At 48.3% G+C, this 23688-nt stretch overlaps 1 protein-coding gene across 3 annotated transcripts; it reads right to left on the minus strand.

Annotated features, from left to right (window-relative positions):
- Positions 1–318: 318 nt before the first annotated feature.
- LOC135393202 (ensconsin-like) lies at positions 319–23285 on the minus strand. Of its 3 annotated transcripts, none has more exons than XM_064623694.1 (8): positions 23157–23285; positions 16194–16474; positions 14917–15541; positions 14447–14510; positions 12373–12536; positions 10250–10366; positions 7293–7478; positions 319–526 (listed from the first exon to the last, which is right to left on the minus strand). In XM_064623694.1, exons 1-8 carry the CDS (start codon positions 23178–23180, stop codon positions 452–454), a joined length of 1536 nt encoding a protein of 511 aa, XP_064479764.1. In that variant the 5' UTR covers positions 23181–23285; the 3' UTR covers positions 319–451. The 3 variants fall into 3 exon arrangements, with proteins under 3 accessions (XP_064479764.1, XP_064479763.1, XP_064479765.1); XM_064623693.1 differs by having other exon boundaries at positions 14447–14513; XM_064623695.1 differs by having other exon boundaries at positions 437–526; positions 7293–7411; positions 14447–14513.
- Positions 23286–23688: the final 403 nt, after the last annotated feature.

Consider the following 23688-nt stretch of genomic DNA (forward strand, 5'->3'; position numbering starts at 1 on the left):
TTGATCGCGCCTATATTCCGAGAAAATTCGTACGTTTCGGCCGCTTAGTGGCTTTTTAGGCGCCCGAAACGCGACCTTTAGTGCCCTAATATCCGCTCTGTAGTCATGGCAAGGGGCCACAAAGAGGAAGGTACGTTTTGCTGTGGCTGCTAATACACACCATGCAGATCCCTTCCCTTCGATCCCTTCCTTAAAGACGGGAATGGCAATCGTTATACAAGACCATCTCTCTCTTCGGAAAGAGATCAAGACTCAACTCGACATACGATTTTGGCAAGTGGTTCCAAAGGTTTCTTTCTGAACATATAAACAGGCACGCACGATCAAGCGCTTTATAATATACGTGCAATAATGTTTCGTAGTGTTCATAACATTACTAGGCATAATAAGATCCGTCCAACCAGTAATGAGTAATACTGGGTCGACAGAAGAGTCCTACGATCGCATTCTGTTACTTCTTCGTAATAGACTCGAAGAACGGCTTCAAGGAGTCGAAAACCGTGTCCTCGTCTTCTTCGGCGGACACCTGCAGATGTAAGTGAAGTACAACATTATCAACAAAGCTACCTAGGCTTCATTTCTTGTTAGTGCCGTGTGTACTGGCGTGCCGACAACGGCAAGCAGCTCCATTGTCACCACCACCCCGGCCTGAGCATGTTCGTCGAGCTCGTAATTTGTGAAACTAAGCACGCGTTTTTTCGCTATTCTATTGTAGATCAAAGAGTGATATTAAACGGTAGGAGCAACTTATTTATTTACACATGGTAACACGAGACTGCACTTCTTCAGGTTACAAAAATATGAACATGGTACAGGAACATATATACAGTTGACGGGGGAGTTTTGGTATGAGAGGGAAACAGGGTGATGGAAAGGATGCAAATACAGGTAGAAAAGAAAACAAAATAAATGAAGAGAACACAAATACAAACGTAGGGGTTTCCCCTTCGTTTGTATTTATGTTCTTTTCATTTCTAACTGTACCTCTACCTCTCATACCTCATACCTCTCTACCCTACCTCTCATACCAAAACTCCCCCGTCAACTGTATATATGTTCTGTATATGTGTATGTATATATATATACATATATACAGTTATATATATATATATAATATATATATATATAACTGTATATGTGTATATATGTTCCTGTACCATGTTCATATTTTTGTAATCTGAAGAAGTGCAGTCTCGTGCACGGAAGACTTGTTACCATGTGTAAGTAAATAAGTTGCTCCTACCGTTTAATATCACTCTTTGATCTACTCATCACCGGCAACTTGACATCGCCTATTTTTCTGCCTTCGTATCTTCTATTCTATTGTACACAGCTTGACCGCATAGCACCCCGTGCGCCAACTATTGCCACAAATAATGGGGTTACCGCTTCTGATTCGAAGAGAGAAGGGGTGTACACCTCTTTGTGTCTATTTGTGTACACGATAATTGTCCCAAAAAGGCGTCTCTTAAACCTTATGCGGTGAGGTTGTGTTTTTAGAGTGTACAGTACACAGAACTTGACGACATCACACGGCGAGGACCACTCATTGCACAGAAACTAGCAAGCAGGAATTGGCCGTCTTGCCCTCGCAAGTGATTTTACTAAACGCCAACTTTCGCAGGTCAGGAAGCAGGTAACGGCAGGTCGCTTCGTCAGGTAACACGTGTCTTGATAACTGTGTTGATAATGTTGTATGTTGATAACACGTGTTGCTACCAACACACGTGTTACCTGACGAAGCGCGGGCTCTACGGGAAAGCTGGTGTTTAGTTAAATAAATGTTCCAGTCTCTTTAAAGCTCTCAATACACTGAGTGATACCGTTGAAGGAAGAGAGAACCTTCTAGTTGAAGGGTGGAACGAGAATGTTTTATTGCAAGAGCGCAGCGAGCGGGGAGTGTGCGCAGAGGCCGACGAAGATCGGCGTGCGCCGATGACAGAGCGCTGTGCCTAGCTGGGTCGCTACAGCTGCTCCCCCCTTAGCGCGTTGATGAAACGCAAGAGTGGTGCGTCACCAGGACAGAGGCCCAGTGGACGGATTTTGCTGAACGGGGAACGGCAGGCTGGTAAACGGAGTGAGGGGTGGAGACCAGAGCGGCCGTCAGGGCAGGAGCAGGAGCCTCAATGTATGCAGGCTTTAATCGGTCGATGGACACATGCTCTTTGCTTGCCGTTGATGATGAGGGAGAAGAACTTGGAAGTGTGGCTGACGACTTGATAGGGATCAGTATAAGGGGGCTGTAGTGGTTTTCGGACAGCGTCGACGCCTACAAAAACGTGTGTGCACGTCTCCAGGTCTTCGTGCACGTAAAGCCTGGAGGAAGATTGTTGACGAGGGGGTGCTGGGCGAAGCTGGTCGAATATGGCTTTGAGCCGGGAAACGTAGTCTGTTGGATCTGGCGGGGGAGTAGCCTTGGGGGACACAAGGAATTCTCCAGGTAGTCGGAGAGTTGTCCCGTAAACGAGCTCTGCTACGGTGCACCCCAAGTCCGGCTTGAAGACTGAACGGAGGCCGAGCAGGATGACAGGAAGAAGTCCAAGAGGTGGGGGTGGGGTGTGCCTTGAGGGCGGCTTTGAGTTGTCGATGGAATCTTTCCACCATGCCGTTTGACGCCGGATGGGAGGAAGTGGTCCGAATGCGTTGAGATCCCAGTAAGGTGGTGAGGGCGCTGAATAAACACGACTCAAACTGCCGCCCACGGTAAGTAGTTATAGTGGAGGGCACCCCGAAGCGGGCGACCCACGTGTTCGTGAAGGTAGCGGCGACAGTTGCGGCGGAGATATCAGGCATGGAGGCCGCGACAGGCCACCGCGTGAAACGGTCTACCACCGTGAGTAGATAGCGGTGACCTTGAGAAGGCGGGAGGGGGCCCACGATGTCCAAGTAGACCTTTTCAAACCGGGTGTCAGGTGGAAGGAAGGGGTGCACGGGGTTAGCTCTCTAGCACTGCTGGCAGCCACGTGTCCAGTGCTTGATCTCGGCTTGCATGCCGGGCCACACGTAGCGCGCACTGATTAACTTCTGCGTTGCGCGTATGCCCGGGTGCGATAATGCGTGAAGGGTATCAAATACCCGCCGGCGCAGGGCTGCTGGGACAAAGGGTCGTGGATGCCCCTGGGATACGTCGCCGACAAGCGTGGTGGCGGTACCGGGAAGAAGGACGTCTTCGAGACGAAGCGACGATGTAGAGCTTTCGCGGAGCATGCGGAGGTCTTCGTCTGAGCGTTGCAGGTCAGCCAATGTCTCTAGGCTGAGCGGAGTACTGATAGCTTGCGGAAGACGTGGTGACAGTGCGCCGATGCGGCTGAGAGCGTCGGCCACGGGGTTGTCGTGACCGCTGACGTGCCGAATGTCCGTGGAAAACTCGGACACGAAGGTAAGTTGGCGAATCTCCCGTGGTGAGTAGCTGTTGCCGGATGAAGTGAACGCGTGGGTCAGCGGCTTGTGGTCGGTGTATATAGTGAAGACGCGACCGTCAAGAAACGGGCGGAAATGCTTCACCGAGAGGAAGACAGCAAGGAGTTCACGGGAAAAGGTGCTGTATCGAGTTTTCCTGTCTTTTAATTTCCGAGAGAAAAATGATAGCGGCTGCCACGCGTGGTCGATCCCTTGCTGAAGCACAGCGCCAACGGCCGACGACGAGGCGTTCACCATGAGCGCGGTGGGCGCGTCGTGCACTGGATGCCTCAGCAAGGTGGCTTCATCGAGAGCCTGCTTGATACTGCAAAAGGCATCGGTGGCGCGCGATGTCCAGGCAAGAGGGGCATTGCGGCCTTTGGAATCCGTTAGCAACGCTTCCAAGTGTTGGAGGGTGGATGCGCAGTGCGGCACGAATCTTCTGTAAAAATTTACTAGCCCGAGGAACTCGCGGAGCTTTCGTGAGGTAGTGGGCTGCGGAAACTCTTGGATGGCTGTCACCTTGGACGCGAGAGGAGTGAAGCCCGAGCGGGTGATGTGGTGGCCCAGAAAATCGAGTTCTTCCACTCCAAACTCGCTCTTGGCAGCGTTCACGATGATACCAAACTCGTTGAGGCGGGCAAAGAGTGTGCGAAGATGGTCGGCGTGTTCTTCCGGGGTGGCACTAGCGATGAGCAGGTCGTCAATATAAGCAAATGCGAACGGCAATCCTCTTATGACTGAGTCGACGAACCGTTGAAAAGTTTGTGCCGCATTCCGGAGTCCAAAGGGCATGCGCAAAAATTCAAACAGCCCGAACGGCGTGGTTATTGCGGTCTTACCGATGTCCTCGGGCGCCACCGGGATCTGGTGGTAGGCGCGTACTAGGTCGAGTTTCGAGAATATTCTTGCGCCATGCAGATTTGCCGCGAAGTCTTGGACGTGTAGTATCGAATAGCGATCCGCTACAGTAACCCGGTTTAGCTGTCTATAGTCCCCACATGGCCGCCAGTCACCTGTTTTTTTTTTGTTTTTTTTTTTTTTTGACCATGTGGAGAGCTGAAGACCAGTCGCTAGATGATGGCCTAATAATTCCGAGCTCGAGCATGTGCTCGAATTCTTCTTTGGCCACTTTGAATTTCTCTGGCGCCAGCCTGCGGGGGTGAACGTGCACTGGCGGGCCCGATGTCACAATGTGGTGCATGACGTGGTGTTTGACCAGGAGCTTCCAATTTGGTGGTTGAGTGAGGTCTGGAAAGTCGTGCAAAATAGCTTCGAAGTCAGTTTTCGGTTCGAGTCGACGGATGGTAGGGGTAAGTGGTGAGGTGACGGCAACTCCTTGAACTGAAAGGCTGGTGGTTCTATCAGTTAGCCTTCTTCGACTCATGTCAACCAGGAGCCCGAAGTGGGCCAAGAAGTCGGCACCGACGATGGCTTGGGGTACCTTGGCAATCACAAAAATCCACCGAAAAAACGCGGCGTAGACCAAAGTTGAGTGTAACGAGTTTTTCTCCGTAAGTCGTAATAGGGGATCCGTTGACAGCTTGAAGACTGGCGTTAGGCGGGGTCCGCTTCTGATCGTCTCGAGAGGCGGGGATGACGCAGACCTCCGCGCCCGTATCAACCAAAATGCGGGCGCCAGAGCCGCGGTCAGTGATGTAAAAGAGGCGTGGACGACTTGGGGCTGCGTCAACTAAACTGGCCGTCTTCAGTTGTTTACGCTCCCGTTTCCCTGTCTGGCACAGGGAGGCTGGCAGCGGCGGGCACGGTCTCCGAAAATTTGGTGGTACCAGCACTCATCGGGATTTGCAGACTGTTGGAGAGGCGATGGTGTGCGACGACGGAAGTTGCCGCGACGAGGGCTGCGGTGTCTCGGGCTTCGCGATCGGCCGAAGCGTAGGCTTGATGCAAGTAAGCCAGAAAGGCGGCTGACTTCGTCACGCAGCTCCTGGAAGTCTGACGGTGATGGTGCAGAGGGTTGTGGAGATATGGCACAAACAGTTGGCGGCGCAATGTCCATCATCTTATCCGCCATCTCCGCTAAAGCCTCGAGCGAAACGCTGCTCGACGTTGTTAGTATCATGCGAACCGTGTTCGGAAGCCGCTGCAGGAATAATTCGCGCAGGATGGATTCGTCCAAGGATGAGGCCCTATCGCCCAACAACTGCTGCATCCGACGCAGCAGCTATGAAGGCTTCTTGTCGCCGAGGACCTCAGCTGTGAGCAGTTGTCGCAGACGTTTCTGTTCAGAGGCTGTCGTTCTCTTCGTGAGCGCGTCTTTTAACGCGTCGAAAGGGTTGGCTGCTGAGGGGTTGGTGATGACGTCCCTGACCTCTGACGCTTCGTTAGGGCCAAGCGCTCCAACGACGTGAAATAACTTTGTTTGCTGTGCAGATATGCCTCGGAGGGCAAACTGCTCTTCGATGTTGGCGAACCACAGAGCCGGGTCGGCTGGCCAGAAAGGCGGAATCTTCACGGCTACAGCATGAAGAGTGGGAGGTTGCGACGCCAGCGGTGCGGGGTCCGGCATCGTCGGCGCCGGAGAGGTCATGGTAGCTGTGTTCTACGTCCGGGTCACCAGTGAAGGAAGAGAGAACCTTCTAGTTGATGTTTTATTGCAAGAGCGCAGCGAGCGGTGAGCGTGCGCAGAGGCCGACGAAGATCGGCGTGCGCCGATGACAGAGCGCTGTGCCTAGCTGAATCGCTACACCGTTATCACTCTTGATTAGTGGAAAGCACAGGGCGCACGCCTTCTTGTGGCAATTGATACAATTGCATAAGTGTCACAAATAGGCAAACAGCTCTTGTTTTCAGAAAATCAAGGGCAAGACTATGTCACTTGGACTGGTGGTTGCATGGTTAGGAGCGGGCTATGCGGTCAAGTTCCGTTGAAGAGCATACGGTGCAACATAGCAAAGCGGTTATCTTATCTGAAGCGCCGTCGGCAAACATCACGTTGTGCTAGGCGAAACAATCAAAATCGCGATATATAACACGAAATGAGACGACGTTTCAAGATTAGCCCTGCCTGCGTTTGCTATTAAATGCATTAGGGAGCACAGCTTCCCTAGATCCCCGTGGTCGGTGCACAAGCAACAGTTTGGACTACATGGACGGACTGCTTGTGATTCGGGGAGTGATACGCCCGTCCAAGCCCCCAGTCACGGGCATCTCTAACGGATAATGTTGCTCGTTTCCGCTCTTCTCACCAGAGGCGCGCGCAAAGAAAGGCCAACTCTGAACACACATCCCGCCACTGCCCGACGCGTTAAGGGCAACCTCAATGGAGCGAATGTATACAGCGAAAAGCTGCTCAGCGTCGAAGTCCCTGCGCGAGGCGTCAAAAATGTGAGCGTCCGCCGCCGATCCGCCCATGCTAGATATTTTCGCCCAGCGTCCGCGATTCCGGAGGCGTCAACTGCAGATTAACCAATCAAAGTGCTCTTTCGCTACGAATCTACGCCAGATCGTCTGCACGTGGCCGTCTGCTCTCGTGAATCATCGTCGTCGTCCTCTTCTTGCAACTGGATGCTGTCGTCTGCTCGCTGTTTCGCCAACTGCATCGCTAGAACGTGAGGCATTCTCTGCCAAGAAACATGTTTTCCTTTCACAGTAGTGAATATGCCTTTCGTTACATTACTGGGCGCATCTTTTCAGACAGTTGTTGGATTTATTTGCAAAATTTGTGACATTAAATGCATTTTTTCGAGCAACTGATTTCACTAAGATTTCACCTTATACTCTGGCAACAGTGACATCACAGCATGACTTCCCGGCGCCGTCCGCTGGTTTTTCGTCCCGTGGAACGCGCGTGGCAGTCTGCCGCGCGAACTTCGTTGCAAAAAATTCGCTCCATGGAAGTTGCCCTTTATGCTCCAGCATTGAGGACTTACCCTAGTGACTAGGTCTTCGTACTTTTGCAGTACAGGCTGCGATTCTTCGTGGAATATCTCGACACGACGTTTGATGGTGTCAACTTGGTCATCGATTCGGCCGCTGGTTTTGCCGCGTTCTGCGAGACGGGAAATCATCGTTTCGTCCTTGGCTTCGAAGTACAAAAGATTCGTGCATTTGCACACCTGCAACCATCGAGCATCAGTGGCCGTTCCGTTAAAATTGATACGCTTTGCATCATGAGCCAAATTCTGGGCAAGAATTGGTAATAATTGAACCTAAGTCTAAAAATCCCAAACCGAGAAAAGGGGCCTGATCTGATTGTACGTCCAAATGACACACATGCATTTCCTGTTTCTTACCCTCCTTTAGGGAAATTGCAGAATGGTCCTAAATTTTCTATGGCAGGTACATACTGGTATGCACATGTCACTGCTGCAAAAATACTAAAGAAGGGGGGATATGTTTAATGCAAAGTTAAAAGAGAGAAGGGATGTCGACTAAAGAACTAAAGATGGGTTATGTCGACTTATCCCCTTATTGCACACAGAGCTTCAATTATGGAACGGTGATATTATGAGTTTGAAAAAATTAGACGAAATATGAAACCGTGTCAAAGCAACGGTGTGGGCGAGTTGGTACATATCCTGACAAAAAACAGCGCGGAGACACGACGTGAGTAGACAAACAGCGCTTTGTTTGTCTATTCACTTCCTGTCTCGGCGCTGTTTTTTATGTCAATGTGAATCTGTCTTTCCCAGTTTATGCAATTTGTACCGCGCTAAACAATACCGACCAACAAACAAGGAGATGTTTCTGTAAGTTGAACGTGAATTCATGTACTGAGTGGTTCCAAAGCTGTTCCGGGAGTCCATAGGTTACATATGTGTGTAACCCTCTTAATTTCAGCTAACATTATTACGGATTTCTTTATTAATGCCACAGAACTATTTTGCTACAAAATTCTTCGTGCACTTAAAACTCAGCTCGGACGATAGATGGCGCCACGCGATACGTGGGCGCAGAAGTGGCATAAGAAGTGGCATGACCCGCTCGTGGCTGCCTGCCGGCGCCTGACTGCGCGACGAGCTGTGCCAAATAAAGCATAGCACCCTGCGTGTTTGCTAAATACGGTTATCACGAGGCAGCTGTGGGCATTGTAATGCTACGTTATATTACATCTTGCAAGCTTAGAGCGACGTCGAGCTTCGTCGTGACGTGAGGACTGCCGACACGAACAAACGGTCGTTCTCTGACTTCCCATGTGGGTGACTGTTGTCTACACGTAGCAGCAAATCTAGTTAGGCCTGTCATCATCCTCACCGGTTTCGTATGGATGCTTCAGATCGTTAAAATCGAAATACACGACACAAGAAAAACAGCACGATTTATGCATCATTCACTCCATGTGCCTGCCCCCAGCAACAGCAAGACAATCGATTTTGAGAAGCTGAAACGTACCGAAACGTACCACGCTGAAACGTACCGATTCTGAAAAGTATATCAGCACTTATTTTTATGCAGCCAGCTGGCTGCATAAAAATAAGCGCTGATATGCTGACCAGGCAGCACAGTGTACTGAAAGCCGAGCGCAATAGGGGTGGACGGGTAGGTGGAAGGTCTTCAACAGACTCGTGAAACTAAAGGACAGTGATAAGACACATACCGTCCACCCCAATTGCACTCGACTTTCAGTACATTGTGCTGCTTGGGAGTGTACAAAACGAAGGAAGAAACACAAGATCGGCGGCTATCTTATTTCTTCGCGCCAGATCCCAGAGTGCGTTTCCTCTCTATCATTACATCATAACCCATTGCACTTTGGCTTTTACATTTGACCCATATCTGGAAACCATTACAACATTTCATAGGTGTTCAACGATTGTTGTCGCATTATTCCTGGTTGCATCAGCAAGAAGAATTTAAATGGATGATATCGACTGGGGATCTTGGTTAGACAAGGTCAGCACGACGTAAATGGCACTATCTATGACAGTGGATTCGATCCATTTTTGTGTCTTTCTTACTCTCTGAATTATTGGGAGCTTCCTTCACAGACGACGGCTGCGATCTTCCTCAAAACTACTCCGCTGCACGCACAACAACATTAAGCGGCGTCATGTTGCTGTGATGTCTGCTTCTGCTGATCCGGGGATTTGGGTTCGAACTGTGCTCACAAGCAATTTGACATGCCGCGTAATGACATCGCCAATTGGCATCGTATAGGCAGTGCCGGCTAATATGGAGCACAGAGCTACTACAGTTGTATGACCTGCGCGGCAGGTTATCCGCATGATTAAAGAAGCAGTGAAACGCATGTTCATATTTTTTTCGGTTTCCACTGCGGCGGGTTCTATAAGAAACAACGAGTTCTAGTAAAGGAACGACGACCGCAACTGACCTGTAGCACGCCCGAGAGGACTCTGACCTCCCCTCTACAAACTGTCCAATCCTTCAAAGAGCGTGTAACTGGATGAGGCAAGCACACGTCACTTCCGAGACGTATGCAGTCCTGATGACAGCTCCCGTATTGGATCAGTCAGCTCCTCACGCACGCCTGATTGGCCCGAGATGCCACGCGGGTCCCCTGACGTTACGCGAAGAGACCGGGAAGGGCCGATCATTGCTTTCTCGTGACGTTTTCATAAATTTGATTGCGCACTGTGAAACATTGTGCACGGTGCCTCCTAATAGAAAAGACATTTAGCTCCTGAGAAGATAGATCCTCCTTCATCCATCCTTCTTCTCGTCCCTTTAATGCATAGCGATCTGAAGCGCTCGAGTGGAGGCCGCCGTTCACAAATAGCAGCATTAACATACTCCAACGTATTTTCTATTGAGCCCTATGTATTGACCTTCACTGCGTATTGGGAGTTGTTCTTTCTGTGGCAAATATTACGCGTAAGTTGCGCGATAACTGCTCTCTGACCACGCACCTCCGTGTTAGCAACATTACCTCGTTTTCAAATCTCTCAGCCTGATCCACGTTTCTGGGGTAGCCATCGATGAGGTACCCTTTGCTTGTCTCCAGCTTACTCTTGATAGCTTCTTTCAAAAGGTACAGCACATATTCCTGAAATGATCGATACGAACTCGTTTTCTAGGTCTGAGGACAATATGAAACTTCCGTTGCATCGAAAGGAAAATAGCATTGCGTCTCATAGAATCTGGAAGAAATCTCCCGGCGACAGCGAGGAAGGCGACAAAGGCAGCTCAAAACCTACTCAAGAAAACGTAATCTTCCTATTTATACTTTCTAGAAAGAAAAAAAACTTTCTATTGTTTGGTAGTGCTTTGGGTTGTCAACATTGTACTTGCCGTCACAATCTATTTTGCCAGCTATTTTACCATGCGTGTATCAACTGTTAAGATGTGCACAGGACGTGCCATGGAACGCGCCATCTACACGTAGCATAAAAAATATGAGCGCATCAAAGTGGTCTGAACGAAAAGCGAAGGTCCGAAAGACAAGATGCCGCGCTAACCAAGTGGTTGAAGTGTATACGAGATCATTAAGGAGACCGAACTTGTCGTCGAAGGTGATGACCAAGCTTCGTGAGAGAACTAAAATTTTGAGGCATTCTGAGAAGAGGCTTACGCTTTTACTTGGAGTTTCTAGGGTTATTAATTATTAATTAATCTATACCCATTTCCTGGGTTGTTTCCGTTTCCCTTTCCGCGCATTACCACCAACAACAGGGTAGAGCATGGAAACTCAACAATCATCAGCATTCAAATAAAAAGTTTTAGGAACAAGCTTCGCCCCCCGACATTGCGCTCTCTCGGAACATAGTCTCGCAATCTACTCGTGACCCTGCAGCAAAAAGAACAGTGGCCAACAGGAAATGGGTGCGAAAGTAGCCTTCCCAAAAGAACGTTTTGCCAATCCTGCATGTGCTCACAGCAGAATTGCTCATTGGATCAATTTCGCAGCGGAGCCGACGCGTTATAAGAGCTAATGTTGCCTTATTTACACAGAAGATGATGATGCACTGTACATAGAGCAATTCGCCACTCGCCCCATTGCCGCACTCGACACGTAGTGCAACTGTACCACTGCTATCGCCCACGCGTCATCTCCTGCGTCAGCGCGTCACCACAACTTGGTCCAGCTCACGAATGCGCAGCAACAACGCGCTTCCTAACTCGCGCCCTGCACTCAGTTCGCGCTAACCATCATCGCATATACACTATTCGGACGCTGGACGGAGCGCTTCTAAGGCGCCCTTATACTAGTGCCCTGGGCGTACACGGAAGGGAGCTAGTATCGATGCACGGTAAGTGCCTCCATAGCAGAAAAACGTCACGCTGATACGTCATAATATAGGGACAGACTCATACGGAGATACGTCATGCCGCAGCGAAGTCTCCCAACACCACCTATAGACAGAGAAAGCCTGCGCGACGCGACGTAACAATTTAGTCAGCCAATCAGGATCGTTTTTTCGACGGCAGTATCTAATCACGGACGTGCTTTCAGCGGTCGTGGCCATGGAGAAGAACCACTGTCGTCTGCGAGTTGTGATTGAAAGTCCCCGCATACTACCCTAAATGGGAAAACTTGGAAATAAAGCGCAGAGCGGTCTCAATCTTTCTCAAAGCTGATTTCCTGGAAAGTGTTTTGCACTTTCTGTCTAAGTATTATAGGTCTGCTGGTTCCAGGTAAGGTGCAATCATTTGAAGGCTGGAACCGGAGACACGGAGGCGACAAAATTTCGAGAGAACTTTTGTCGTCTCCGCGTCTCCGGTTCCAGCCTTCAGTATGCACCAGCTTGTTTGCGACCTCTCTCTTTTGTCTGCAATCATTTGCAGGTTCTTGAATACGCAGAACGGTGAATCGCAGTAGCAGACAATTCTGCTACTTCCGAATAAGCATAGGGCTATAGGGTTGAATCAGAGTAGCAGACGATCCTGACTCTTCATTGAAAGAGGGAGAGGAGGCAATGCGCAGACTCTCTCTGTCTAAGTGTGTGTTGACAATCCGCAGGGCTGGTACAGCTTTGGAAACAACAGCCGAAAGTGCTGCCTTATGCTTTCTCTTATCCTTCCAACTTAGCCAAGAAGTATAGAGAGACATACCAGAGGCACAAGTTCTCCTTTCCTCATGATTTCCCTAATTTCCTTCCCGCGATCGCTGTCACTCTTCACTTCAGCTCGAAGAAGATCCCCAGAGGAGACGTGAGTGAATTCGAAAGTCTTGACGATTTTTTCGCACTGGGTCCACTTGCCGGATCCGGGACCACCTGGTTCAAACAAGAAAACGTATTCGGTGACCACTGTACACAATCACCAGTGTTCACATCTTGAATTTGGCAGCGTCGACTGAGTCCTTCGAAGGTTTGTTAGTGTTAGACGTTATGCAAGCATCGCCACAAGAACCGGGTATCGCAAGATGTCTGTCATCTCTTGTGACAAACGTTCCTTAGAGCAGCAATACTTGAGAATTTCTCAAGAGTGCCACAGTCCTCCATGCTGTCTGCGGGACTGTAGAAGCTTTGCACGACGTTCGCACCGATATGCAAGTGTTTCAAGATAGGAGGCTTCTATACAGCTGTTGGAAGCGCAGAAAGCGAACAGGAAGTCTCTGTGCATATTTCATATATTCAGCGTGGATTTCACTTTGCCAAACGAAGCCAGTGCCGCCTACTGGTTGCTCATGTTATAGTTGAAGACGAGGAGGTGGAATATCTCACGGGAGACGGTGTTCCCATCAATGTGGAAGACAACTGGTAGCGAAAGCGGGAGAATTTAAAAGCTCAGCTTCACCGAAGCGCATTCGATGCGCTTTAAGAGTACTAGAAAACGCAGCTTAGAGAAATCTAGAGTTGTCACAGGATATAGTGGTCCTGAAGTCAAAGCTAAACAATGCTCACCTGCAGTACATAGTCGACAACTACAATGATCTTCAATTTGTAACCTAGGAGTTGGACACCTGAACTACGAACACAAGTTCTCCCAGGAGGTTTCAGTGGCAGTTTCATGCAGGGAGGTTTCATAGTTAGAATGGTGGCACACCCGCCTACTATACACGCCGTTTTCACCGCTTCCGGATTGATGCCAGAACAACATCCGGTTTCACAGCAAACACACTCTGCTCCAGCCACTGTGCTGATTGATACAGTTATCGCTTCTGATTTGAGGAGAGAGAGGGTCATATACGCTTTTTTGCGGCAATCCAAATTGCTACAAAAAGGCGTACGCCTCCCGTTTTCAACAAATCAGGACAGCGAAAGATTTAATTGTGCGTAGCGGCTGGTTCCGAGCATCTTTAGCAGCGGAAGGACCGGAAGTCTTCGTGGCAGCAGAAGTTATGGCGGTGGCTTGTGTAAGTTTACTCGAGAATGTCATGTACATAGATGCGAGCATTGGCACGCGCAGGTTCTTTCGCTGACTGCTGTTCTACGATAAGATCTACGAGCAGCGATAGGTTGCTGTTGGAAAATTGTGGAGAGCATAGCGTTCGACCTCATGTCAGCTGGACTCTCGCCCCTTCTCCCTATCGAAATTGCTCGGTCCCTGGCCTAATCCAGCCCAGCAACGCTCTGCGCTCAAAGCTCTTCTGACATTTCTGGACACCATCGGACTTCGATCGTTATTGTGAAGGGGCTCGTTATTTTATTCCCCACATTCCCACCAGCAATGGGGTAGAGTATCGCCTGTGGCGACGAAGCTTCCCCATCTCCAAAGCCAAAATAAAGTTGTTGTTGTTTCACCTCATGTCATTACGCTAGCTTACAAAGTAAACCACGGAAAGTAACGTAAATAGAGAATGCCGGACGCGTACTAACAACGTTAAAGTAAACTTCGTCGTGATCAGCCTTTCCTTAATCTCAATGGGAGCAGTTGAAAAGTCATAGCCGTGACGATGCTTACTCGTGTGGGGCCAGCAACGGCTACCTATTGAAGGAAAGTCAACGAGTACCGGTAGCTGGAATCGGACCCACACGTCTCTGGCCAGGTGTCCTACCATTGCACTATACGCCGACACCGCGCGTGCGTGGGTTCGGTTCCCGCCACAACTGCAGTGTTCAGGTCAATTCCGTGGGCGTTCGTGAGGCCACGTACGTTACCATGATAATTTTCTTTCATCCCACATGACAGTCGCGGACTTTCAAATGCCTCTATCCGAGTGAGGTTTTGAAACGTTCCTTACCAAAGACAAACACCACTGGAACGTCTACCACTAGCGGCTCTCCAAGTACTAGTGGTGGATACTCCTGCTGGAGAAATGAGACAACGACTGCATAAGTAAGACACACACGTAGCGCGGCTTACAACACTCGCCTGGCATGCCATACGGACATTGTCTCTTTATCAGTGCCTCTATTCGTTTCTCGGAATAACGACTGTGTTGCGTTGTGTTGATAAGCCGTTATTATGCAAGTTTTCGTCCATTAGAAGAATTCTACGAAAACGATACGATAAAATACGTTAACAATGCTGGCGCCAAGCTGAGTAACGTGACGTCAATCGCTTCAAAGAAAGTGAGTGATTGGTTTATGTTGTTTTCGGGACTGTTATCGTGAACACCTTCCGATGTGCTAAAACTCCGACCTTTCCCATCGCATCCCTCCACACAGCGTCGGACTGCGTCTATTCAGAGTTCAGCTCAACGAATCTTACCAAGATGCTTGGTTGCTGAGGGAGATCCGCAGGTTGTTCCTTTTTCTCAACAATCTGAGCAGTCACTATCTTTTCTTCCACTTCCTCCACTTTCTCTGCTTCTTCCTCCACTTTCTTTTCGGTTACCTCCACTTTGTTTTCGGTTTCCTCCACTTTCTTTTCGGGTTCCTCCACTTTCTTTTCGGCTTCCCCCGCTTTCTTCTCTGCTTCCTTCGCTTTCTTCTCTGCCTCGATTCTCTCCATTTCCTCCTCTGCCCTTCGTTGTTCCCGCAGTCTACGTTGCACCTCTTGCATTTTCCTGAGTCGCCTCCGTAGTTTTCTCTCGATTCTATCCTCTATCATGCGTCTTTCAGCTACTTCTTGTTCCATTTCTTGCCTCACCAAGCCCCTTAGATCAATTTTACGGCAAAGACGATCCATCTGTTTGCGGTCCAGGCGACAGATTTCAAATTGCTCTCGCAGTTCGTCTGTATCAGAAGACGAAGAAGGGGCGGTGGAGGTGGAGGACGACGACGATGCCACCATTTGAGTTGGTGGGGACGGTGCAGGTAGAGCACCGTACGAAGGCACAACGATGATAGCCTCCGATGGTGAGGGCTCTGGAGGTGGCGCCACGGGAGCCCGCCTGCAATGAGACATTTCCGTTGTGATCCATGCCAAACAGTTGCTAAGAGCGTGTACCATAGAGTGATGGGGGTCATTCGCGTTAAAAGAATGGTGCTGGCACTGCCCTCTTAGTGCCACAGAAACTTGTGAAGGTTTGTTATCTTCTATAAAAGTTAATAACTTCACATAACATAAACTTCACTTGTAACATTTAGCAGACTGGTACAACTTTCAGCCACGACCTTTGAAGGACCGTAAAGGAAAGACGTGATGTGGGGTTGTACCTCGTAAATTTGGCACGAGAGAGAGAGAGAGAGAGATTATGTGTTTAATGGCACAAAGGCGGCAAAGGCCAAAGAGCGCCAGAACTATGGTGGGTGAGCTATGGTGGTGGTGGTGAATTTGGCACGAGAACAAATTTGTTTTCCTGTTGTCTCTGTTTCGTTTGCATGCATTACTAAGTGATTCCCCTACTTTCAAGCAACCGTGGCAGCGGTTTTTTTCACAGGCCACTGAATTATACTGGGTAAATTAAAGAAATGTGAAAGGGACAGGGCTGGCGGCTTCCTATACTGTTATGCGACCAGCAGGCTCTAGCCTTATTTATGCAGCACGCTCTATGCAGCACGCTCTAGCAGAGCGCTTCTAAGTAGTGCGATGCGAAGACTTGCCTGAAAAGGATCTCCGTCAGCAGTTCCCAAAACCCGGGCGATTTCTGTTCTTCCTGTGTGTTTAATGTTTCGTCATGATGCGCTTCCTCCTGAAGCTCTGAAGCAATGCTAATGTCCACCTGGCTCGCAGATATTTCGCCCTCCACAGTAGTGACTCTTTTAATATGGCTTCCCCTGGACGCAGAAGGTTCTGCCGGTGGATCTGGTGACGTCGGCTGAACGTTCTCGGTACGTTTATTTGGCTTGATGATGAGGGTCGCAGCAGTTTGGTACTTCACAACCTGCGTGCCCAAGGGGACATCAGAGATTGTTCTGTATGTTATAGTCACAAGTTACAGGTCATGGTTACAAGTCACAGTTACAAGACACGGTTACACAAGTCACAGGTTATGTTATAGTCACAGTAGTGTTAGTCACAATTACGTGTTAGCGCTGTAGGAAATAACATTTTAATGCCTGGGCATTTAGTGGCCTCTCCTGCTATCCCCTTATTTTTTTGCCTCCTCTACCACGTTCCCAGAAAGCTTGAATCTAGCCCTGGAATTATTGAATATACACGAGCCGGGCTCGAGCTTTTATCTGTCGTTCACATCGTTCACATGGATTGGTGAATGACGACTGCCCAAAAATGATTATATCGAAAATATTCAGCTTCCGACCTTGTTGTTGTTGTTGATGATGATTCGGGTTTTTCTGGCGCATTGACAACTACGGTCATAATGCGCCATTGTAATGGTAAGAGTGAACTTGCTAAAAGAAAACAGCATGTTTATTTAAAATATCTCATGAATGTATAAAACCATTATTCTAAAACTACAACAGGTGAAGAGTCCCGATGTCTTTGAAGAAATTAAGGCGAACTCGCTTCTTAAAAAAGTCTATGGGGAATTTTTGTTCACAGGGTTCTCGTAAACCTCGCCAAATTTCTACACGAAACAAGTACAGGCGTGTTGTCCTCGAGTTCATCCAGGGAATGGCACGTTTTTGAAGGCCTGACGCGATCCACTGAATTTTGGCGAAATAAAGTTTCTCAAATTTTCAATACATGGGAGCCTATGGGAGATGCAACAAAATCGCTTCTCTCGGCCCGCCCGCCCGTGATATTTGGGTCAAAATGATGTCATTCCCTAGAGCTGCAGTCTGGGAATTGATTGCAATCAATAAATTTGACAAACTTACTGCAGTTTTCCTGATCCCTGCGAATGAAAATAATGGCTTTGTCGTTGGCTATCATGTTCTGCACGCTGGCGCCGATTATATTACTTCCTTAGAATGCGCGAGAAAACCAAAGCGAAGAAAACAATTTTGTGACGGTGCAGCCAACCCTCTCAGAAGTGAACATTAACTAGATCGCATGAGTCCGCCTTAAGTACTGCACTAAAAGGGACGATACGGTGGCTGCTTTCGATGCCGAGACTGGGATGGGAGGTGACACGCGTTCGAATCCTGTCACCGGCTGTGCTGTCTGAGGTTTTCCCTGGTTTTCTCGAAGACTTTCGAGACTAATGTCGGCACAGTTCCCCCTGAAGTCGGCCCAGGACGCATACTAACCCCTCTGTCCCCCACTCCTTCCTGCTGTCGTCTCTCCATCTGTCCAAGTCTGTACGCCTCTCATAGCCACAGTCGCTTCGCGGCGCTAACACGGAATTTAAAAAAAGGGACGATAGGCCAGAACGGGCTCAATAGGCCCATGAACGGCCGAATTTATAAAGGTGAAAACATAAACATAATAAATATCGCAACAGGATTTTGACTCCTGCAAGACTGCGCAAACTCGCATATAACTTACACGAAGCTTACAAGCAGCCACTGAAAATGTTAAGAGAACAGTCTACAGCTTCTTTTTGTCGATTTATCGACAAAGAACTGCTCGAAGTGGCAACTTTGTATGTGGCTTCCTATCATATATTAACTCTCGTGCCGCACCGTGTAGCACACAAAAGCCAATTTATTCGATTGGTTTCATTTAAAGCCCCATACTTTTTCATGAGAAACCCAGTGCACCTACACCATACCCCACCAACAACAGCACATTACATGGGTAATTGGGAGTGTTTAATCGCACCACTCGATAGCTGTGGAGTAGTGGAGCGACTCACGGCCAGCAGCGGTTGTCTAGTCGTCGAAAAACACTACCGCGTAAACTAGACATTTGTAGAAATTATCTGGGTGCGGACTACTGCACCGCAGCAGCGATAGAAAAGAGACTGTCACAGATTTCGCTATCTGGTCACTATATTCACGCTGGGACATGAATAGTGGCGGAGGAGCAGTCGGAGCAGACGACACGGTTAGAGGCCAACAGATGGCGCAACAGACGTGGTTGGAGACTGCTCCAGACGGCATGACATTAGTACAGGTTACAACTGCTGAAACCACGATTCAGGAGCTGCGGCCACATTTTAATTTTTATCTCTTGGAATACATGTTTAATAGTGATTAGTAATGTGCCTCGGGGACTTCGGGGATTGGGCACCAGAAAAGTTTCTGGGGCCCAATCCCCGAAGTCATTTTCTGACTTTACGCTTCGTTACTTAAAAAATGCATCGGCTGTAGTTTAGTAACGATCCCGGAGCGCACAGATGGGTGTAGATTTAGCAGGAGTACAGTAAGGTCATTGTTGCCAGACGACACTTGTGAATACGGACGTCCAGTGCATGTTACGAAATGAATATCGTCTTTATGTCATTGTTGCCAGGCGACATGCGTGAATACTGACATTAAAAGCAGGCTACGAAATGAATATCTGCCTTTGAAAGGCAGAACAGGGTTATTAGAAGAGTTAAAGCTCCTAGGGCCAACTGTGATGTAAAACAGGAAACTGCTTGCCAAGCAAGAACTTTACTATGAGAAATAGGCGTATTTTGAGCGTAGATGTCTGGAATACAGCATTTAATATTGAAATGTGCACAAAAATATTGGAAATCATTAGCAGAGGCACAAATGAATCAGAGGAAAAGTGATGTTTTACATGGGGAGTTTTAACGACAAAGGTCACATTCTGTACGCTATTCTACATAGAATGTTCACGCATCACAAATGTCACGTCAAATTACACATACATGCATATGTATATATATATATATATATATATATATATATATATACGGAATACATTAGGACTACAATATCCGTTGTGATTAGGTCAGCTGAATACGTATTCCATGTGCACAGAGCCCATATATATACTGTGGATCCGTCATGACTGAGGTTAGGTTATGTCTGGCGAATACGTATTCCATGTGTCGAGAGGGCCCATATATACTGTGCATCCGTCGTGACTGAGGTTAGGTTAGGTCTGCCGAATACGTATTCCATGCGTCGAGAGGGCCCATGTAGACTGTGCTTCCGTCGTGACCGAGGTTAGGTTAGGTCTGGCGAATACGTATTCCATGTGTCGAGAGGGCCCATGTAGACTGTGCTTCCGTCGTGACTGAGGTTAGGCTAGGTCTGGCGAATACGTATTCCATGTGTCGATAGGGCCCATGTACGAGGGGCGTTCAAGTGAAACCGGGACTTTCTGTCTCCTGAGTGTACAAATGGCTCGCGCTACTTCTTTTTCGTCATTTTCACACGCGACAGGCCTCCGCGTTCACCACGTGGTGGTCCCAAGTTTGTGCAAAACAGAAGACAAGTGCTGGACAACATGGCCGACAACGAGGTGAGCGTGCACATCGAACAGCGAATTGTCATGAAATTTCTCGAGAATGAAGACGTAAAGTCATCTGAAATTCACAGAAGACTTCAGGCGCAGTATGGTCACGATACACTTAGCCGCAGAAAAGCGTTTGAGTGGTGCAAACGGTTCCGAGACGGCCGTACATCAGTGCAGGACGATCCCGGCCGGGGCGGCTCAGAGCCCAGTGTCAGAGTTCCTGAGAACATCCAACTTGTGCAGCGCCTGATCCTCAAGGACATACGGATAACATGTCTCGAACTGGCTCGAAAGACGGAGCTTTCTGTGGGAACGTTGAACACTATCATTCATGAACACCTCCAGTTTCGGAAAGCCGGGCCTCCTCACCAAAGGAGTCCTCCTCCTACAGGACAATGCACGCCCGCATACCGCGCATCTCACGACACGCACCTTACAGGAACTTGCCGGGGAGGTGCTCCCACATCCCCCTTACCAGACCTCACCCCCAGCGATTTCCATCTCTTCGGGCCACTGAAGGCGTTCCTTAGGGCCGCCACTTCAGCTGCGACGACGAAGTCAAGAATGCGGTCCGATCATGGCTGCTACGCGCCGGTAAGGATTTCTACGCTGCTGGCATCCAAGCCCTCGTGAAACGCTGGGACAAGTGTATTAGTGTAGCTGGAGATTACGTTGAAAAATAAAACAAATTTCTCGCCTGTAAGTGCATTTTACTTTCGCGAAAAATGAAAAGTCCCGGTTTGACTTGAACGCCCCTCGTAGAATGTGCTTCCGTTGTGACTGACGTTAGGTTACGTCTGGCGAATACGTATTCCATGTGTCGGGAGGGCCCATGTAGACTGTGCTTCTGTCGTGACTGAGGTTAGGTTTGGTCTGGCGAACACGTATTCCATGTGTGGAGAGGGCCCATGTAGACTGTGCATCCGTCGTGACTGAGGTTAGGTTAGGTCTTGCGAATACGTATTCCATGTGTCGAGAGGGCCCATGTAGACTGTGCTTCCGTCGTCACTGAGGTTAGGTTACACTGTGAAAAAAAAAAGTGTGGCGTCACGACTCCCTTAAGGGAGTAAATCGCTTGTCCCAAGGAACACTCCCTTTTGGAGTAAAAGTTACACCCCGTAGGGGGAGTAACATGCTACTCCATTTGTGGGGCGTAACCGTGACACCCATTGCAGTAGCTGTAACAACGCCACCAATGGGGGTCAGGCCAGCACCGCAGATGTTGTCCTGACGACCTCCTTCGGTATCGTCCAAAGGGAGTTCTCTTAATACCGGGTAAGGTATGAACACTGCCTTCGCTGTGGGAGCATAGGTCTGGGGAATACGTATTCCATGTGTCGAGAGAGCCCATGTAGACTGTGCATCCGTCGTGACTGAGGTTAGGTTAGGTCTGGCGAATACGTATTCCATGTGTCGAGAGGGCCCAAGTAACCTGCATCCGTCGTGACTGAGGTTATGTTAGTTTAGGGGAATATGTATCCCATGTATCGAGAGGGCTCTACGTCATGATTGGGCACCAAACCCTGCGAGTGTATCCAGGATACCGTCGTTTGTGTGTCCTTCAGGATGTGGCCCAACTTGAACAAGTTCGTGCTTGTGGTTTTGGAATCAAGCACTTGCGAAGTGTCGTCTGATACACGTGCTTGCGGTGTTTGGCGACATTGCGAGATTGGTGTTTCATCACTGTTTCTTCCTAATGTTATGCATTACTTGTAATCAGAGTTCGAGGTAACTCGTTACAAGTAACTCGTTACTGTAACTAAGTTCCTTTTTTTGGTAACTTGTAACGTAACTCGGTACTTTTGCGCCGTGGTAACTTTCAGAGGAACTAGTTCCTTTTTTTGGTAACTTTGCCAAAGTAACTTAAGTTAAGTTCCAAGTTACTTTTAACTCGCTTTTCACTCGCTTTTGACTCACGTCCACACATTTTCTTGCTTTCTCTCCGGTTCCTTCATGGCATATTTTGCCATAGAACGTGATATTCAATGGGTGACAGTATTTTATTCAGGAAATAAGAACTGCTGCCATTGAAATAAAGCTGAACCATTGTGCGCCCACATGGGGTAAGATGCAAAGCGTTCGAATAGGCCTCTACCAGAAAAACGTCATCATGACATATTGGTAGACAGACTGAAACCGAAACAAAGCGGAGGGACGGCTGGGTTCCATGAACGGGCACTTGTTCGCTGTCTCCCATTGAAAGAAAAGTAGGACCGAGGGTCTCGTCCATTGAAGGGGTCATGTCGTAATCCCCTCAAGACTGTGACTTTCGGTCGCGACCTTGTTCACCTCTAGCTTCAAGCGTAGTTCAATTCTACCAAATTTTGGCGCCGTCGAACACTATGACGTCATTTATTTACAAACAGTGAGAGGTCTATTGTGGGGCATAAAGGAAAACGATCTAAGCGTGTTGCACTCCTCCGCAGGCAACTCAAGGTCTAACTCAACTGCTCGCGCGCTGCACCTGCGTAATGCTATTTTGTGTCCGGAGTAACTTGGAAGTAACTCGTTCTTTTTGTTAAGTAACTCAGTAACTGCGAGTTAGATTTCATGCTGAAGAACTTCGTTATTAACTTAGTTACATTTAGCACGCGGTAACTTAACTTCTAACGAGTTCTTTTTGACGGGTAACTTCTCAATCTATGCTTGTAATAAATTTACGTTTTAGTTACATGAAAAAGATTAAAAAGTCAGAGAAAAGTTTTATACTTTTGTGTTTGTGTCATATTTTCGTTCCATTGGGTCGGTGGCGCTGAAGTAGTGGGATGGGGGTTGGAGATAGATCGCGGTAATTATCCGTTGTCGAAAGAGGTAATTTCGTTCCAAAATTAACAAATTTTGCAAATATGTAACAATTTTTGGGCTGTAAAATAGTAAACTTGCACGTAGAGACCGGACGCATATCGGTTTTCCGTGTTTTTCATGATTTTGTCTTCGTAGAAGCCGCGGTATCGTTACTAAACTATATCCCAACACCCATTCGCTTAACTTGTTTACGACGCTTCAATAACACCCCGACAGACAAACGAGAACCACAACCATCACAACCGCGCTGATGGTTGTGGTTCTCATTTGTCTCTCCGTGTGCGGTGTTGTTCAGTCGTAAGCTCAAGTTAAGTATGTACCAACTACACCAAGCATCGACATTAGTCCCATTGGCTTAAACGAATTATATGATACTGAAACCCTAAACGGCAACATAAATTCACATGATGTCGTACAACCTCTGCCAGCGGTGCGACAGTCTACGACAGGCGATCTATTTGTTCTTGCAACTACAGCGAACAAAAGATTACAAACGAACGCACCGTTTTCTTCTTGGGATCAGCCATGGTCAACCGCAGAATTAATCCAGGGACGCGAATTTGGTTTCTTCTTCTTCTTCAGCCAGGAGGGCGAATTTGGTTCTTCTTCTTCTTCTTCTTCTCCCCAAGAAGATGGCCGCGAATTTGGTTTCTGCTGATGGAACACCACGAGCGCCTTCTTCTTCCGCACAAGCACGCGGAGGACCTCTTGACATTATAAACTACATTGCCATACAAATGGAACTTTCACATTACAAATGCAAAATACGCCTGCAGCGAAGTGGTATTATTATTTATTTCTTTAATCACACGTGTGATAGGAAAGAGATGCAAAAAGTCAATGTCGTGACTTGACGTGGCATCTGCTCCTCGCACATGCAGCAGCACACAACAGTCACAAAGAAGAAGAAAGAAAACCTTAGAGGGGCACTGCAATACAAATACAACTTGTTCTCAAATGAAAGTCCGTGTTTCAATTAGCATATTTCAAACAAAACCAGTTCACAGGACGCTACCGTTTAGAAGAAAAACGTGA

Source organism: Ornithodoros turicata, chromosome 4 (assembly GCF_037126465.1).
Source record: "Ornithodoros turicata isolate Travis chromosome 4, ASM3712646v1, whole genome shotgun sequence".
Lineage (NCBI taxonomy): Eukaryota > Metazoa > Arthropoda > Arachnida > Ixodida > Argasidae > Ornithodoros > Ornithodoros turicata.